This window comes from Macrosteles quadrilineatus, unplaced genomic scaffold, assembly GCF_028750875.1.
Source record: "Macrosteles quadrilineatus isolate MER2022 unplaced genomic scaffold, UCM_ALF_1.0 Scaffold_3__2_contigs__length_128488019, whole genome shotgun sequence".
Classification (NCBI taxonomy): domain Eukaryota; kingdom Metazoa; phylum Arthropoda; class Insecta; order Hemiptera; family Cicadellidae; genus Macrosteles; species Macrosteles quadrilineatus.
Genome location: NW_026542596.1, coordinates 69,186,182 through 69,207,450, shown reverse-complemented (window position 1 = coordinate 69,207,450; position 21,269 = coordinate 69,186,182). Strand labels below are relative to the sequence as shown.

General features: G+C 34.7%; 1 protein-coding gene across 1 annotated transcript in view; it reads right to left on the bottom strand.

Moving 5' to 3' along the window:
- The window catches only part of LOC128989284 (uncharacterized), a 192,895-nt gene that overhangs the window by 161,647 nt on the left and 9,979 nt on the right, over positions 1 to 21,269 (bottom strand). The window contains exon 2 of the mRNA XM_054411163.1: positions 16,309 to 16,354. Within this exon, the coding sequence (XP_054267138.1) occupies positions 16,309 to 16,354 (46 nt within the window). The remainder of the gene's footprint in view (positions 1 to 16,308; positions 16,355 to 21,269) is intronic.

Genomic DNA, 21,269 nt, shown 5'->3' with positions numbered 1-21,269 from the left:
TTTTCAACCTGAAAGAATCTGTAAACATTTACAGAGTTTTGCACTTTCGTTTGCACAACCACAAATTAATCATCCGTTCCCACGTCAATCACAAACTGACGTGTAAATACGTCGGCCACAGTTCTAATATTGACTGATCAGTGTTGGGCGGATTGTTTGAATCCCCGGGGTTATACCTTCACTACACGCGGCATACAGCAATCAGCAGGAAGAGTAGGAGATCATCAGTTATAAAGGTGGATTAGTATACTACTAGTTTAATCCACAGTCGACATGTGGTTTGCGACATATGAAATTGTACAAGTTTACATAGTTAACAAAGTTTTAAACAAATTTTCTGTTCTGTATCAGAATTAATTGTTGTAAAATCTACTGACCATGCAAGGCTGTCAATTGTCAGACCTGTTGACACGAAATACAACCTCAAATAAAAGGAGGGACTTTATCAAAGAGCAAATTCTAAAAGTAAATATTCCTTATACAGGACCTAAAATGAAGATGTTTTAACTTGATTTGAAAACGTGATAAGGACATCTGGATGCCAAAGGAGTTCTTATTAGGTCCTGTAGAGACAGTGATTTTATTTTATCACATTATTTGTGGTTAAATTATTTGTAGAAATCATTTATACGATTTTCTTATTACATTATAGTTGAGTTAACTGCAGCCACACATTAATTTTGATAAAAAAATGAACTTGAAATAATACTCTTGCTAAAATTCAACTTATAACAGGCGTGTTATGTAAAAGGCTAGTTCGTTCTCGTAATGAAAATAAATAGGCCAGACAGGACATATGATTAGGTTGATTGAGGATTTAACCTTAGATTAGGTAACGACAGCATACATATGTATATTGTTAAAGTGATTAAATAATGTATATTCCTGATCACATATTTTTTTAATTTTGTAGAAATATTGAAGCAATGCACAAAAACATGAGTATTGTTAATATAAATGTTTTTTGTACTTAGGTTGAATATGAAGCGTTGTATACACATATGTATGCTATATGTGTATACAACATAGCAAAAAATACAGTAACATACTATACACAATAAGTTTTTTTTTTCAAAACCTTTCTACCACTTTAATTAAAAATACATATCCGACAAATATGGAGTTGGCTGGTTTCTTTGAGGTTAGTTATATTATCTCTGTATAGCCAACTATACAGAGAACTATGCTTATGTGAAAACTGCATGTGTCATTCGCATGTGCAATACTGAAGTGGGCGTTAAGATATCGCAGAGCAAACATGGCAAGATAAGCCGTATCAATGTTGACGCCAATGCCATCTGCTGTGCATTCTGAGTCTGTCTGTTCCATTGACAAACGTATTCCAGAGTTTTGATCAATATTGTGGAAGAAACACCCGTATCGTGTAATGTTAGCACAACAAAGGGGGAAATTCTGATGTATTCTTGTGGAGGGAGACTGGAAAACAAGAGTTCTTTTATCTGAAAAAAGAGGCATTTAGGCTTGGTTTTGGAGTTGGAATTTCGTATAAAAAGGGGAATGGTTGATTTAGACAAATCTGAGATTCAACCTCGTGCCCTAAGATTTGATTTCCGCACTAATACCACAAGGGTATTTTATATCGATGGCTGTTGTTGACCAATATAATCTCCCTTCAATTGAAATTTTAGTTCAAACATCTCGTGAACTTATTGCACTGTTTTACCGCGAAAACGTCGACGAGGAAAGCCATATTGGGAATCCCTGCGATAGTGGGACAAGGTCTCAAGTGTGTGATAAAGTCGTGTTTCAAAGTGGGGACAGCCTTCCACAGGGAAACCCCGTCACTCTTGTATGCAGCGGACCTCTTATGGTCGGTTGGTGAACGTTGAATTAGTTCTTAACCTTTGCTAAAATAATACGATATGGCACAAAGAGTACTTCTGAAAACATGTGTCCGTTTACAAATTAATAGGTTTCTTTGAGTTACACACACATATTTGAACTTAGAGGAATGTTTATAAAGGATAAACTGTCCATGAACAGGACCTGCATTTAATTAGAATGTCATATTAGATTTTAATATTATAGTATTGGTACAGCAACTTAGTACCTGGAGTAAGATTATTTTGTGTTTACAGCTTATATTGTTGTATAACTTGTTGTATAGTTCAATCATTTTTCAAATTGTATAGAAATAATGATTATAACGACAATGATAAAAAGAGTCATGACCTTCACCTAACTGTGCGCACACGGTAGGATACTGCAACATTTAGTCTGTAGGCCTAATCGTATTTGTATCGTGTAAATGCTTCCGTTTTAGGTATATAGTACGTGTCCGTGATCCTTATTTTTAAACTATTGATGATCTTTACGAAGCGACAGATTTATTAATTATCTTGTGCGGATCTGAAGTCCTCGAAACGTGTAATCGTATTCCATAAGGGTTCATTTCATACAGGATCATTATGGAAATACTCAGGTAATTTTATTCATTTTACAACAAATATTGGTTGAAATATGTATAGTATATTCCATTGTATGCAAAGTAAACTAATTTCACAATTTTTAGCTGCCGAATGTGGCTGCGTGTTTCGGCACTGTATATTGTGATCCTAGTTGTTGAATTCTGAAGAGGCTGCATCATGAAAATCACAGACACTGAAACTGACACAACATTAACATTTCGCAGCGAGGAAAACTTACCTTTGACATTTTAATACGGTAATGTGTAAGGTTATTAATATATTTAAGGGCATAAAGGTCAAATACACAATTCAATCAACGAATAGAGAAAACTTGAAGTTGTCTAGGTATTGTCTAGGTATATACATTGTATTGATAATTTCGATTATAGAAAGATATAAGCAAGTGTACGTTTTTAAATTATCAGAAAACGTAACCATCCACAACTAGTGTTATCAATATACATATTATCATCGCTTTGAATGTCAAGGTTGGTTGCAAATACCGCGAACTTCAGCTGACGAGGAACTTACACTCATTTCCTCAATATGTTCAGGTTAAATTTACAATACAAACCTTTCCCTTACTACCCAAGGAGGATATTAATACTACTTTGAATTCCTTGTGTCTGTTAGCTTCCCCCTTGTGGTTTAATAAAAACATGAAATGGTATTTTGGCCACTATAATGTAAGAAACGACCCACTGTCATAGTAGGTTGAGAAATGTATAGTAAAACTCATCCTTGAGTAGTGCTACTTCTCATTTCCTTCCGACTGTTGTACTTTAGCTATGAACTTAATTTTCTTGTAATAAATATAAACCCAGCTCACGTCTCTTAGAGGTGAATGTTAAAAGTCAAGTTGTAAAGGTTGACAAACAATTGGCAAAAGAGTGAACTGGGTCAGCCTGGACACTGGTCGTAAGCGATATGCTGAATGTAAAGCAGAAGCGTTGAACATACAGTATGGGCCATGCACTATTATGTGTATCATGCACCATGCAACATATACTATTATGTACCAAGCAGTTTTTTCTTTTGTTTTTTGTTAATTATTTAGTTCGTGTTCAAATTATAATATCGATAAGTTATTTTACCTTCGACCGTATTTTTAAGTATCCGTTTCAGTCCAGTTCTTAGAATTGAAAAGTTTCACATAACAGCATAGTTTACTTTCATAACAGCATAGTTTTACTTATAACAACACGGGTAACGGACCAATGAGGTTCAAGGATTGAGAGAGAAGAAGTAAAATTGCAATGATTCGAAATTCAACTAATCAGCTGTTCAGGCCAATTTAATTGTTGAGTGGTGCAATTAGTGTTTGGTACATGTTTCGTTGCATCACTAGAGAGATACACTAGAGAGATTTCGTTGTAAGCAATGAGAGGTTATAAACGAAAACATAACCTCTCTTTAGAAGTTTTGAGTAGTGCTTTTAAGTAATTAAAACATTGTCGTAGGTGAAATAGTGTACCCAACTCGCGTAAATAGTGTTAACGCAATCGTTGCGTAAACTACTATAACTTAATACCTTTATAATTATTAAACCTTTGTAGTATGAACGATAATGCATTTTATTAGATACATATAAACGATAGGATAAGTATTTACATAAACTGTAGTAAATATGTTACACTTACAAATAATTAAGGAAAAACTTCAGTTTTGTGTTGACAATGCCCGATTCAAGTCCTAAAATGATTCGTTTCTTAATAATCCACCACTAATCCATCTTTCCATCTTTTTAATCCTAACATACCATGTAATTTCTTAAACACAATTCATAATTAGTTAAGAATCAAATTACTGCAGGCCTATTTACTAATCCACATTATTCAGAACACTACATAATTCTCACGGAATTCAAATAATGTCTATATCCTAGCAGAGGAGCGATTCTGAGGCTAATATTGTATGACGCCTGTCTATATCCATCCACCCTCTTTTGAGGAATTTCCTGAACAAAACCTCCCCCTGACATCTACTGTCTGCAACCCTTCGGGAAAGGGGAAACCAGGAAACACTGTGAAACTTTGTTGACGTCAAGTAGCAAAACATGTTACAAACCTAGCAAACTGGCCTCGGGCAAAAGTACAAAGTAACAAAATGTTTCTAGACGTAGCGAGCTATTATTCGTATTAAGTTATATAGTCACAAAACCAAACATGCAAATTAGATGATTAAATAAAAAATATTATTTAACAGGTTTTAAAGATGTTAAGATGTGTAGGATCATAGGAAAATCTTAAAGCTACAAAGTTAATGTAGTACCAGTAATAATTGTTTTTTTTTTTACTTTACACAAATAAAATGCATCATGGTCGGATAGCTAGGCGTTATAACTGTTTTATATTAGGTTTTCAAATAACGGATTTACAATTTATTCAAGCAAGCCATGTAATATTTTATAAACTACTTCCCCACAGCAGTTTTTTGCTTTTTTTGTAAGAAAGCTGTTTAAATCCTAGTTCTGTTACTGTAATACAACGTCGCCCTTTTGTTCGATCATTATTAATCTTGCCTAATATGTAACAAAAATAACATCTATGAACACTGAACAGTACTTCAGGATCGACTCGGCACTTTTAAGATTTATGAAGACAGTGTTGTTATAATCACTTGACCTCCCACACAACTGGAAAACCGACATGTATTTCGTGCTTAATAGTAACTATTTGTTTATGATCGCAAGCAAATATTTTGTTTTGTACACTATACAGCATAAATAATATACTTCTTTAGTAGTATTGTTCTTTGACATTTCTTTGTTCTTCATTAACACCTTGCCTACCAGCCGTCACAATCATCTGTATGAGGGGTTCATTCTGAATATTGAATTTGTACACAACTGAATTGAAAGCAAAACAGTTTAAATAAGATTTTATACTTATGAAAATCGCATTAATAAAAAGTTCTGTGGTTTAGAAATTATTTACAGATTTACATGTATAATATAGTTGTCATAAATTTCCATCGAACATGGAAGGGTGAGAGTATTGGAATGTTTCCCGACTCCGGGTAGAGAGGTAGACCGCATTGAACTACTTAATATTGCCGGAACAAGAGCCTATGTCGGTATTAATTTGCTGGTCTACATCGCAGTTCAATTAGAATTTCTAATATCTACATGTCGATATGTAAAGCACGAGGCAGATATGAGCGATTATTGCTGTTAAACCGAGTCATTGTTTTCAATCTGGCCACTGTCTAATGTTGTCAAAATTGCTAAAGAAGGAACAGTTACTAATATAGCTAATATATTCGACTATTTGGTTTATTTTCTGAGCAAATTTCGTTCATCTCGGTAATATAATATATTAATAGTCAAGTAAAAAGTAAATTTTAGTATTTAGTGAACGAGAGAGTGTTTTTAGATGCTATTGTGCCTCGTGAAACATGTTGGAGGATTCTAAATAATAGAAGAGCTTGTCGAAAGGGCAGTCTGAGTGTCGATTAAAGCAACATCTGAAAGTTCAGAGTTCATTTTTGTTGGATTCGTTTGAAAATGTAAACTACTGCTATGAAAAGAAATAACACCGGAAAACAATACATAATTTGATATAAAAAACGAAGTAGGCTGAAAAATTGGTGTGTGGTTTTTCTTCTTGTTACCCCACTTTATTCTTCTATTCATAACTAGAGAAACTCTGGGCCACAAATATTTGGTACCACAGCTATCCAAACAGATTTTGAATTCTACGGGATAAAGAGTTCGGAGAGGAGAACTATGTTACTATATATTTTAAACCAATACCTTCAGTATACACCAAGACCAATACCAAAAATACATACACATAAATGCATGTTGCATATATGCAATGCCAATATATTGCAATATATATTGTTTGCATATTGGGTCAATGCCAATAATTTAATGCTGATAAACATAGATCATAAATAAACCACCAATTATATGTTTGGCAGGATTAACCCCTAATTGGCGATTCTACCACCGTCAGACAAAACTAACTTTCAAACTCATACCTACTTTTGTGTAATGTTGGTTTGATGTTTTTTTTAGAATAAATAAATAGGTTACATAGATATTTACAAAGAACATGTTTAAACAATCGGGTATCAATATGTAGTTTTAAAAGTACATTTCCCAAGAAACATTGGCTTGAATTCGCGAGTGTTAATCAAGTTTATAGAAATCGTTCAGGATTTTTAATTTTGATTCAGGCAGGACACCTCATATTGACGTCCTCTTGATGAGTGTATGCCTGTAATCCGTGGATTTAATGTCAGAAAGTTGTGTCCCTTGTGCCGAGTCCAGAGGGGAGTGTTTCCAACACACACATATACATCTACACACACGCACACATAGGTACGACACTCATTTTACACACGAAGCTAAGCCGTTTTGATTAACTCCGCCAGTGAAAAGCATGAACGCACAAAACATTTCTGACAATACCGTTGAAATGCTGTCTCGTCCCCTAAAACACTTGAATATCGTGACAATGGTCCCGTGTTGTTTTTTTACAATTTATTTGAAAACATAAAACATAAATATTGGATTATTTTAAACATTATTTTATTACTTAAAGCTAACTTTATTGGTTATTCTACACGTACTGATGTTTAATAATCATTTTACCCTACTCACTTATCATACTTCATACTAATATTATAAATGTGAAAGTTTGTGTGTTTGTTTGTTTATTTGGTTGTTTGTTTGTTTGTTTGTTTGTTAGTTTGAAGTTCAATCACGCATTAACTACTGGTCGGATTGTGTTGAAATTTGGTATGATGATAGCTCACATTCCCGATTAACACATAGACATATTCTTACCTCAAAAATGCTTTCGGGCTCTGCCCCAGCGGCTCTGGAGTTTCCCACGTTAACCTTATGAGTATTCATATTTAAAAGGAATTAAATAATGTTGCCAGCTGTTTCAACTACACAATTTGTTTCTATGATATTCAATAGCATTAAAAGGTTATACGGTTTACCAACAGGGTGCAGCACCATTATATATTGTTCTTTATACATTTATGACAACAGCTAATTTGAACCAAGCAGCAACGAAAACCTGAGTGTGATAACTTTACTTCTTTCTATTGTTTAGGTGAAGTGGTAGAATATTATGGCTATGGTATATGCTCTATATACTATAGTACACCGTAGATTATAGTAAACCAAATTTTCTCAAAACGTGTCCTCTCTCATTGCAAATGCAAAACACGAGTATTTAACTACAATAAGCATTGCATACCAACCCCGTACGAAGGACGGGTACTCAGCTAGTAGATCATAAATAGAACAATAAGGGTTTGACATGGTTAACTCCTAATTATTATTGGCATTATGGTAAACTTCACTCACTAAAATAACTTTAATTTTTGTATTTAATTACAGTTATGCATAAGAATATGATTTATGCTTCGTTAAAACATAAGAACTACTGTGACCAAATAAGATAAAACTGTATACAATTTAAGTTTCGTTACATACCAATGACGTGAATAAGTTGAAAAGTTTTAAATAATGTTGTTTATAATTCATTAATAAGGTATCGTTAATAAAACATAAAGGGTCGGCAGGGCGTGGTATGCAGACGGACTTTTTCAATGTATCGTGCAGCCGATATTAATGGTAATGCCTTGCGTTTTAATGGGACTATGTTTTTACAATGTGTGGAATGTTTACTTTTTTAATTCAACACACGACTGAATATTCCCAATCTAAATATTAGTAGCGTAAATCAGATTCCACTTCACATACCCATAATTTACTTGATTTGTATTGAGCGGTGCAATACACTTTTCAACATCAATTTTTAGCCCTTTTTATGGAACTAGAAAATGTTTCTACTAATGAGAGAGAGAAAATCGTCAGAAAGAGAAGACTATCCTTCTGGTAATTGGAAACGGGTCTCGGGCTCAAGTCACGCCAATTACAAATGATTTTATCTAAGTAATAATTCCGTAACCCTCTAGGGCTAGCCTGCAGTAATGGGAAAAACAATTCCGACACAGAGCCTAGCGTTAAATGCGAAGGTAAAATATAAAAAATACCATATTGTTATCACTACTTGTTATTCTCTAGTCAAGAAACAACTGAAAGACACAACGACGTGTCCAAGAGGCGATTCTGCTGTCTGATAGTGGATAATCTGAACAAATGGCTTTCTAGTTGTCAAAAACATTATCACTTATTCGCGTGTGAAACGACGAAGAATGCAATATTGAGGTCAACAGGTGAAAATCAAAAGTGTAATAATAGAACTGTCTACTTATACAAACGAATACGAGGTTTGTTGTCAGGATGCATTTTCGAAGTGTATTCAAAATATTTTATGTTATTAACTAGCTGTGTACCCGTTCTACGCACGGGGATCTTATAGTAATCAGTTGAAACCTTCTTATATAACAGCAGTTGGTTTGCATATTTTCAGATATGCTGGCCAAACTATTTATTATACATAACTTCATTTTATGTTGTTTGTTGTTGTTCCGGATCGATATGACAATCAATAAAAGGATAAATTACCTGTGTCAGCCGGTCGATCCTAATGTATCCTATTACAGGAGATGCATTTCGGCGAAATTAAGTCGCCATCATCAATCCTAATATAAGGTCTTGAGCTTCCCCATTAGGTGCGTCTTGGAGTTTTTGAAACACATACACGAACTGTACACTTATACACATGACGAATAAAACATAAATACACGGTAGGCCTACTTTTATTTTTACTATGGACAAGTAGACGCGCGTCGGTCGTGTGCCGAGTCTGAAAACGCTCATTTAAAAAATGTACGTTTCCCAGCAATATACAACACTGATTCGAGGTCTATTTCCCTTCAAAACGTGATCGGAAATGGTTGCGGTATTTTTAAATAACATTCAATGTAAACATATCAGTGACAGCTAGAAGAAATAATCTTGATTTGAACAGCTGTTCGTTATTTCATAGAAGAATATGTGCTAAACATTGGGAGAACACTTTACAAAAAAATCGCACAAAATTGGGTTTTTAAACGTCCGTCATTTTATTTACAAAGTGGTGACGCCATATTTTAATGGCTAAAGACAATCTCCCCAATCCAGTGAATACATTAAAATGATTTGGAACTTGATAGGTACTCTCGTTTTTCAGGAGTAGGCCGCGTAAAATGGCTCTTGGGCCGTAACAGACAGGAAGACAGACAGAAATTTAGATGAGACTTGTTTCGGTTTCTCTAATGTATAAGACGTAAAAATAACCTAAAAGTTTATTATTCTGAGCGATGTACAGACAAAAATCTAATTTTATTTATATAGATAGATAGGAAAGTGACTAATTTGAGATCGCAACATTAAAATAGTTTAGCCTGTTACTGGGGAAACCATAGCCATATGCGTCGACTGGATACAATTTATTTATTACAAGGTCATTGAAAGCTTAAGACATATTTTTTAACTCCAATAAATTAAACTGTATAATACAAAGCGTGTGCAGATTGATTTTTATAGAATCTATGTGTACAATGTGTGGCAAGTCTTTTATTTGTTACTACTCTAAATCTTTTTGTACATTTTTTGAAGTACTTTTAATATCATCTTGGTACTCACGTTCTCGTTGTCGACCCAGAATGCATTTCACTGGATAATTTCACTTTGTCGATCGCCGACGTGCTGGCGTCTCAACTATTTTGATTACTTTCTCGGATGGTTTGGTATTTTATGCAGTCCAAAATCTCAGCGGTTCATTCCATAAGGATGGGTAATTGAGTACAGTTAGAATCCTTTCTTTTGACAGAGAACTCCAATAATCTTATTAGATATTTCCCATTCAAAATTAACCTATACCGGTTAGTCCTTGGGTTGATCATTTGCATTATGTAGCATATAAATAATTTTTAGTAACACATCTTTAGAATTGTTGTTTAGAACTTTTTCACTAGGTACATTGTTAATTGTTTATTTTTAAAAAAATTAAAAAAGAATTGAAAATAGATCGCAAATTAACATTAATAGCCACGACGTTGAATTGTTTTATTTGATAACAAGATAATACATACCAAATGATTTGCTATGATTTTAAACGTGTGCTATATTGATTTAACCTTAACAATTGAATGTTGAAAATCTCCTATAAAAAAAAATGCCAACACATTTTAATTTTCCTATTAACAAATCATAAAATGAACTGTGGATGCGATACTCCCTGGTGTGGATTAACGTCCGCACTAGTGAGTACTACGAATATCCGCAGTAGGCCTACTATCCTGATAATTAGACCACTTCGTGTATACCAAGGCAAAAACGCGTTTGGATTCCACAATAAACTTTAGGTCTCTTATTTGCCATTAGCTGTATGGGCTATTAATTAACAGCTGTGTCTAAGGAATAAGTCGGCCTTAGTCACTAACAAGACTACACGATCACGCCACTTATGCTACACTCATCTCCATTCATACTTGGCTTCAAATGCCGACTTTGTATGGTCGCCATTTCATTGAAAAGTAAAAAGTATAAAGTATAAATATTTATTTTACATTTTAAAATATGTATAAACTTAGACTCAAACTTAGACTTAACTCAAACGCGAAATAGTAAAATATGTTTAATGACATACTTTTTCACTAAGAGAGAACATTATAAACGGGCCTCTCGTTTAGTGAGCTGCTATTTCAATTATATTTTCCTATTTGATTTGATCCTATTAGGTTGAAATAAGCTGAAGTTTAGATGAGTTGACCTGGTAATCTATATAAATAAAATTACAGTTTTGTCTGTACATTGCTTAGAATCATGCAGTTTTTGGTTATTTTTACGTTTCATAGCCTAAGAAAGCCGAAACGAGTCTTATCTCAATTTCTGTCTGTATGTCTGTCTGTCAATTCTGTGACTCCGTCTGTAACTCCAAAATGTCATTTTACGCGGCCTACTCCTAGAAAACGGGAGTACCGATCAAGGTTCTAATCATTTTTCTGTATTTAATGAATTGGTGAGAGTGTCTTTGGCTATAAATACATGGCCTCGCTTCTTTGAAAACAAAATAACCAACCACCAAAAACCCAATTTTGTTCGATTTTTGTCAAAATTTCTCCCAATGTTTACTATTACATTTTATGAAATAACGATCAGCTGTTTGGATTAGTTCTCACTTCTAGCTGTCACTGATATGTTTACATTCAAAGTTGTTTACAAATACCGCAACCATTTCCGATCAAGTTTTGTCAGCACATCCAAACCAAGTGAGATTAAAAACGTTGTGCCTTACTTAACCGGTTTAATTAATCGCAAGTGCAACGATTGTTCTTGAGTTTTGATAACAGGGGAAAATACCGTGAATCAGTGTTGTATTAGTGCAAGGAAACTTACATTTTTTTAATCATCGTCACCAATACCGTAGCTTACAAAGGTTTCCACTCATTGACGACGCTTCAAGGGCAGTTGTGTTACAGTTGTGTTAAATGCAAAGTAAAAAATCACAACTGCAGTGGGTGATCGTGGATGTTGCTGCGATCTTCACCGTGATCGTACCGTAACAGCGGGGTAGCTAAACTCGCTTATCCAATGTGTCACTTTTGGTTTCTACTTACTTACATTTCGACAACGATATCGGTACTTTTCCTACTTAGGAAATAAAACTACAAACGTACAAAACCCCAGATTTGTGCGTTTTTTGTCACATTTCCTCCGAATGTTTGCTAGATATATGTACCGATTATCGTTTAGAGATTACGTAATCTTTTAAATAAGAAACCTTTGTTTACATAAAGGTGGTTTCTTCAAACCGTCATTAATATGTTAACATCTTTTCTCAAATGTATTGGTTTTTGATACTGCTACTTTTCTTTAGAACCGGTGGTAGCAGTAAGAATCATTTTTACATACAAACACATCACTATTTTCAATATTTATTTATAAACACTGCGCCTTATTGCTTATTAAATTTAATTGATGTCTTACTGTATAATTTTTAGCGTTTTCTGTCTGGACTCCAAAATTTTTTGTAGACTCAATTCTGTATTTGTGTGTGTATGACTATTGGTTACGCATTAATGTCCTTATTTTTCGTGGAAAGGACAAGAGCACCATTGTTAATAAAAATTTCAACCCGCAAAAAGTATGTAGTAGTGAGGTTGAGGTAGTGTTTTAACTACTTTTAACCAGTGTGAAAAGTAACTTATAATTACAGGCCTACCTTAGGGCTATGCCTCATAGATCTATACTGTAAAGCAATTCCTTTTATCGTTAGATATAAAATATGGACTAACACGATCGGGTGACATTTAATTGCGAAGCATTCGTTTTGGCTTTGAAACTGTCAGATATTGTATTTGAGAAGGTTTATATGTATTCCTAAACAATTATAGTTTTGCCATCAAATCTGGAAAAATTCACACTAAATATGCAAACCAACTCCTGTTCTGAATATAAGGTTTTAACTTACTACAAGATTCCTGTACGTAGAACGGGCAAACAGCTAGTTTTAAACTAAAAACTCCGTATCTTACAACTGCGGATAAATAAAACATCATTGTGTTTTGATTTTGAGCCTGACAACAACCTTAACTGGATTTGGTTACATATCGGTAGTAAGTTAATAGCAGCTCCATGGTAGTATCTCTTTCCATTTTAACATTCCATTTTAAACATATGTCACGTGTATTTGGGTCTAATACGCATCTAGAGGGGCGTCCCCATCTAAATCTTGAATAATAATAATCTAAGATAATTTTTTAACTTTTTAAAGATTAAGTAAAATCGTAAACTTCGGCTTCATATTAATTGACGGTTGCACATTTGGCACTGAGTATAGCCTACAGCCCTTGTGAAACATTTACAGATTCCCATAGCTCATATCGTCCATATGGGTTTCCATCGCTCGCCCTCCAAGTCACAGGTTTAATACATTAGCAGTCAAAACGTTGCCAATGGCGCCTCTACGCTTTACACAGCCTTCCCCCTGTTATAAGACTAACGGGCGAAATAAAGGAAAATTGCCTGTCATCAAGAGGGGATGTTTCTTATGATTCGCCCCTTCTTCAAACCCAAAATATGCATTGTTCTTTGGTAATGTTATGTCCGTTACAGCAAGATATTGTTCTAGTCAATGTTACTCTTAAATTTATATCTGGATATTACCTAATTGTATTAAATTCATTGGGTTTTCCTACTTTGGCCCAGATCTACAATGATCTCCCCTTGGACCTAAAACAGCTGGGGTCTTGGCTTTTAAAAGAAACTAAAAAAAATGTATCAATATCGTAAAATAGTATATATATTTAATATTTTTATTTTTTATCACACGATGTCTTTTATTATAATAGTATTGTATTTTTAGTTAGTATTTGACCTGAGTTACTCTGTAAAACAGTTATATTTGTAGTGAGAGACGCTTGTAAATGAAGGCATTTTTATTTATTTATTTATTGTGTTGGCGGCTAAAACTGTTCAAAATATGCTATAATGCTTTAAAATACCAATCTTAGCTCTTTAAGTTTTTTTTTTCAATCGAGTGTTTAGAACAGAAGGTTAAACGAAGATATACATATCATAAAAGTATTTTTATAGACAATGTTATGTATAAAAGTACAACTGTGCGTGTAACCAAATAATACATTGTAGGTCTGAAAAAATCCCTAACTAACTTTTAGCACGATATATAGGAGTAAACCAACCACTAAGTTCTTAGATTTTAATTTCCATTTAAACGTTGGCCAGCTCAGGTCTATTTTTATACCAGATATTACCGAAGATCAGAAAAGTAGTTTCAAATCTGTGTTTTTTGTTTGGAATAGAAGAAAATACTATTTTGAAACACATATTTAAAGTTTTGCGTAATTATAACTTTAAAAAGCTGGTTTAAATTGTTTCGATTAGTTACGTTCATCAAGTTCCTTGGCAAGACCATACGACAGCTGAGTTCTTTGACCTTAGTTGTACAGCTTTGTAACACAACAGGTATGACGTCAGTAAGTAGGTCAACAATGGTTTGTTTGGTTTTGTATTTGAATGATCAGCTGTTCTACGTTATGCAACTATAATTGTGTCATTCAATTGACAATACAATTTCTCAGCGAGGATGGTGTTTTATTATCCGCTTTTCTAAACATGGTAAATTTACAGGGTGTCCGGTCATGATTGTTAAAGAAAATTATTGGTCAAACTACATGGTAAAAGTGAGTAGACAAATAATTATGTTTTATTTTAAATTCCACTATTTTTCGTAATTACTGCTTTTAGTATCACCAAGTTTTATCACTATATACATGAATTTTATCATCAAATTTGAAAGTAGTTACAGGTTTGTTTTTTGTTTATGTAAAAGTAAAGCTAATTTAATAAGGACAATTGAATATTTATTAGTCGTAAAACTCTCCAACCAAAGAATTAAGCTAAAAATGTTATATTCTTTGATTTAGTTTAAAGTATTAACTTTCACGAATAGTACTAAGTAGAATTTCATACAACAGCAAAATGTTTATGTATTATTGTATTCTCTTACCTTTAGCGTTGGGCATCATTCAATAACTATTACTATGTAATTTGACATATGATATGCTGGAACACTTATGATCAAATCCTGTATTTAATTTATACCTTGGTACATTTATCGACTCAAACTCCTACATTTTCCAGCCGACTTCTACTTTAGATATAGTTGTATACAGTTAACCGGATGTTTGTTTCCTGAAAATCTTCAAAATAAAGTTCTACTACGATACCACAACGTTTCGCTACCTACAAATGTCCTTAAAATGTACAAGAACATCTTCATTTACTATTCAGAGAATGTGTTTTCAAACCTCTATTGCTAATAAATTATACTTTTTCTCGGTAACAAGCTGTTAACTTTAGTAGAGTAAATTTAAATATCAATGAGTTACAGGGAACCCGTGATGACAGTTATTATATGGTAATTAATTATTAATCAGTTCGCTGAAGAGGACGGACGATAATCGCACAGTCAGCTGACTCATTGTTGAGAAGCGAGTGGTCGCGCCCTGGTTGTGCAATAATGAGACTTGTAACTCAAAGACATTCGTATTGCGTTTAACTGTTTTTAAATATGTATTTACTTTTTAATTATGGCTTAATTTTAAGGCGTTTCACCCATCCCATGTTCATTTTTAATCTATAATTGTGTTAAAATATTCCGAAAAAAGTTATTAGAAACTTCCAAATATGATTTGTAAGCGTATAAATAGTCTTTAATGTCAATAAGAAGTGTTTTCACACTACAACAAATTTAATGCTTAAATGTAGATCAAACCCAACAACCTAATTAGGAGAAAACAATTACTTTTTAAGTGGGTTGGAACTACGTCCTATGAGTGGAATGAATACAAAAAACTACTTAACCATCACTAAATTTTTTATATTTTAAATTTGATTATTATCATTGACTAATTATTAAATATTCAGTGTCTATAAACTAATTTATTTCAAACATTAAGTAAACTAGAACTAATTTTTATACAAACATTAAGTAATAAAATATTACTGTTATGATATGACATGATAACACGTGATAAAGATAATTTTACAACATAAATAATACATTACAAATACATAAATAAACAATACAAAGCTATATTTAAATTAAAAAAAATTGTATAAATTACATTGAAGGATATGCTAATTTTATACTTAAAATGACGTGAATCTATTATTATTCAACTTATAACTTCGGAATAATTTTCTCTCAAAATTTTTTTACTAAGAGGTAACATAATTTGATAAACATTTAACACTATAATCGTATCGTAACGTAGTCCGTGCAAATAATATCAAGCGTATTTTACACAATCTAAAGCTGCAATAGAAAACGATTACGACCCCATTGAGTAATCAGTTTACTAACGATATTGTTACATATTGCTATTACAAAAACAAAGTTTAAATTAAGATAAAAGTGTAAGTAAACAATTAATTTACCTGCTACGGGTGACAGTTTCCGCATCACACACCATCTCGTCTTCCACTGTAACAGGCAACAACACAGCTGGTTAAACAACAACAGCAACAACAACACAGCTAGTTAAAAACAATAGCATTGTGAGTTTCGAATTAATATTTCATAAAGTTGTTTGATGTGCAACATTTTAACCTCCATGAACAGATTTGTTTAGCCACTTGTATTTTACACTGTGTATTGTAAACGAAGTCAGGCATAGAACTAGTAGTCACTCTCAGTAATCAATACCGGTTTAACTTCATATCCTATGTAACCTCACTTCTTTAAGGTACTTTTTACATAAACCCATGGACAACAGGTCCCACCATGTATATACTTAACACGTTAACCAGGCTAGGCCTAGAGAATAGTATTATCATGGCCTACAGCTAAAACTCATCGGTGATTGGCGAGATTTGAACCTAGGACCTCGGGGACCGATGTCATGCACTCTACCACTATTATGTATTATCCATATTTTAGGTCACAAATTATGATTGTATATTACTCACACTGTGAGAGACTCATTGAGATGTTATGAAAAAAATAGAAATAGCTACGTCCACTTAAATGGGATACTATATGGGCTACTATTAAATAGTATCCAAAAGACAATGGTGACAGTCAATACCACACTATGGAATATGTAAAAGACAAGCTGCTATAACCGTGCTTTGCAACGGGAAGAAAAAGTGACCTAGAGAGCTATTAAAGTGGTGCTGATGTGTGTTTTAAAATACAGCAACTCGATGATTTAGTTTGAAAATATAAACTGATTTCAAAAGCGTAACTCTACTTACTTTCAAACCCCTACTTTTGATGTTAATAGATCCCTAAGAATATGACGCAATAGCATCAATTATTGCTTCATATTGATGCTTTATGAATAACATGTTTTACCATTTTCTTCAATTTTATTCAAGCCTCTTCACATGTAGCTAACTATATAAATTAAAAAATGAAACTTTGAGCAATACTTTACAAAACGTATACAACCTCACTTTAAAACCAAACATAACCTTCCTCAATCTACATAAAAAGTCACAAACATCTTATTCGAGTAAATAAACAAACACCAGTTCATTGTACTGACCAGCTGTTTCATTAACTTAATTAAACTAGTAGTACGCTTATTCTGCACGTAACAGGATGAGTGAACATGAGCGCAATAATGAAAGAGTTTACCCACACCTAGCACACTTACCGGTGTCACTGGTGTACACAATAATGTTATTTGTATGGGCAAATCGACCCATGAGTCGGGGCAAATAATGGTGAGTCGGTAACTCAAGTCGGTAGCGTCACGCGAACTTCGGGCCCAAGGCAGCGATGTCGTGAGTTCGGATCCTGGTCACTGCCACTAAATTTTATCAGTACAGTTCACCTTTGTACTGTACCGGCTCACCAATTGCTTTGCTGTAAACGATCCACGCATGGGCGAGGTTAAAAGAGGCTGGACCAACCTCTTAAAAAAACCAAATCTCAGTCAACAACAATCTTACTCCTCGTCCATTAATTAACCAAAGTCATTGGTAATATACGTAACGTATTTCCTGTTTCCCTCTCTTCTCATAGCATTTTATTATTGCAGATACGTTAATCTAACTGTCACAAAGAGTTCCCATACTCTGGACTGTTCACCTTGACTACTTCCTTTACCACTTCTACGTCGTGGACCTGTTTCCCTCTCTTTTCACAGCATTTTATTATTGCAGATACATTAATCTAACTGTCACAAAGGGTTCCCACACTCCGGACTCCTCGCCTCGACTACTCCCTTCACCACTTCCTACGTCGTGGACCTGTTTCCCTCCCTTCCCATAGCATTTTTAGAATTGCAGATACATTATTCTAATTATCACAAAGGGTTTCTACACTCCGGAATGCTCGCCTCAACTATTTCCTTCACCACTTCCTACGTCGTAGACCTGTTTCCCTCCCTTCCTATAGCATTTTAGAATTTCAAATAGATTAATTTAACTTTCACAAAGGGTTCCCACACTCCGGACTGTTCACCTTGACTACTTCCTTTACCACTTCTACGTCGTGGACCTGTTTCCCTCTCTTTTCACAGCATTTTATTATTGCAGATACATTAATCTAACTGTCACAAAGGGTTCCCACACTCCGGACTCCTCGCCTCGACTACTCCCTTCACCACTTCCTACGTCGTGGACCTGTTTCCCTCCCTTCCCATAGCATTTTTAGAACTGCAGTTACATTATTCTAATTATCACAAAGGGTTTCTACACTCCGGAATGCTCGCCTCAACTATTTCCTTCACCACTTCCTACGTCGTAGACCTGTTTCCCTCCCTTCCTATAGCATTTTAGAATTTCAAATAGATTAATTTAACTTTCACAAAGGGTTCCCACACTCCGGACTGTTCACCTTGACTACATCCTTCACCACTTCCTACGTCGTGGACCTATTTCCCTCCCTTCCTACAGCATTTTAGAATTTCAAATAGATTAATTTAACTTTCACAAAGGGTTCCCACACTCCGGACTGCTCACCTTGACTACATCCTTCACCGCTTCCTACGTCGTGGACCTGTTTCCCTCCCTTCCTATAGCATTTTAGTATTGCAGGTATATTAATCTAACTGTCACAAAGGGTTTCTACACTCCGGACTGCTCGCCTTGACTACTTCCATCACCGCTTCCTACGTCGTGGACCTGTTTCCTTCCCTTCCCATAGCATTTTAGAATTGCAGTTACATTAATCTAACTATCACAAAGGGTTTTTACAATCCAGAATGCTCGCCTCGACTACTTCCATTACCACTTCCTACGTCGTGGACCTGTTTCCCTCCCTTCCAATAGCATTTTAGTATTGCAGGTATATTAATCTAACTGTCACAAAGGGTTTCTACACTCCGGACTGCTCGCCTTGACTACTTCCTTTACCGCTTCCTACGTCGTGGACCTGTTTCCCTCCCTTCCTATAGCATTTCATTATGGCAGACACATTAATCTAACTGCCACAAAGGGTTCCCACACTCCGGAATGCTCGCCTTGACTACTTCCTTCACTACTTCCTAAGTGTCGTGAACCTGTTTCCCTCCCTTCCCATAGCATTTTTAGAATTGCAGATACATTATTCTAATTGTCACAAAGGCTTCCGACACTCCGGACTGCTCACATTGACTACTTCCTTCACCACTTCCTACGTCGTGGACCTGTTTCCCTCCCTTCCTATAGCATTTTAGTATTGCAGGTATATTAATCTAACTATCACAAAGGGTTTCTACACTCCGGACTGCTCGCCTTCACTACTTCCATCACCGCTTCCGACGTCGTGGACCTGTTTCCTTCCCTTCCTATTGGAATTTAGAATTGCAGTTATATTAATCTAACTGCCACAAAGGGTTTCTACACTCCGGACTGCTCGCCTTGACTACTTCCTTTACCGCTTCTTACGTCGTGGACCTGTTTTCCTCCCTTCCTATAGAATTTTATTATGGTAGATACATTAATCTAACTGCCACAAAGGCTTCCCACACTCCGGACTGCTCACTTTGACTACTTCCTTCACCACTTCCTACATCGTGGACCTGTTTCTCTCCCTTCCCATAGCATTTTTAGAATTGCAGATACATTATTCTAACTGTCATAAAGGCCCCCCACACTCCGCAGCGCTCGCCTTGACTACTTCCTTCACTATTTCCTTCACTACTGTACTTCCTACATCGTAGACCTGTTTCCCTATCTTTCCATAGCATTTAAGTATTACAGATACGTTAATTTAACAGTCATAAAGGGTTTCCGTACTCCTTTCTTTTCACTGCTCACCTTTCCGCTTTCTTTACTACTCAGACGTCGGGGACCTGTTCCCCCCCCCCCCTTCGCATAGCATATTAATCTAACCTATAAAAATATACCAACATTTTTGAATATTTAATATTCAATGCCAACATTAAATTGAATAATGTAAAAATCTGCTTTGTTCTAAATACATACATACCTATATACTTTTAATTAAAAGGCGAAATTTTAATACTGAACATAAACGGTATATAACTGCCGACTAATATTGTTAAGTTCAATTTATTATTATGAAAGTTGTGAGATTTAATTAGCTTAAATAACATTATTCTGAAAGCTGTGAAATTATAATGATATATATTCATAGACGCCAAACTGTTTACTCCATGAATGAAAGAGCTTAGAGTAAAAGTCGTTCTCTCTGTCTTAAGTAGACAACAAAATTGTTGGTCGCAAAACGTAAACAAATAAAAAGAAGAAGAAGGTAGCTCCTAATGTTATTCTTATGGGACAAATTTAAAAATGTTTTTTAAGTATTTTATAATTACTACTGAGCGGAATCGTCTAGAATTTTAATGGTGTCTTTACACTGGTGTCATAACTATTTGTGCAAAATTTGAACGCTATAAGTGCAACGGTTCTTGAGTTTTAGGTGCGAACACACACACACACACACACACATACTCCAGCGGACAACTTTTCTCCGACTCCGCTATACACGATACATAGATTCGTTCACTTCGTTCACTCATCTATTAATTCATTTAAACATTAGAAGCGTGCCAGGCGTAGCCCTTTGAAAATCAGCCTGTGGGGCCCTTAGGAAATTCGTCCATATCAATACTTTTCGGCAAATCTACACACTCTAAGCTTCATTTTCATGTGCCATATGCCTATATTTTCATTTGGTAAATGGCCTTAACCGTTTACATAAAATTTGATTGTATCACTTTAATAATATAATAGATATTAGTGATGTAGTACATCGCTATTTATGTATGTTTATATCACCTGGTGTTTATACACTAGACCCACTGTATTTATACACTCCCTGTATTGATACACTAGACACGAACTTCAGTAATTATTTAACCTATCGCCTACCCTTGTCATTTCTGGTAGTCTTGTCACGGTCGCCAATTGTCGTCGCCAATAAACGTGATTCCCTAATTTGT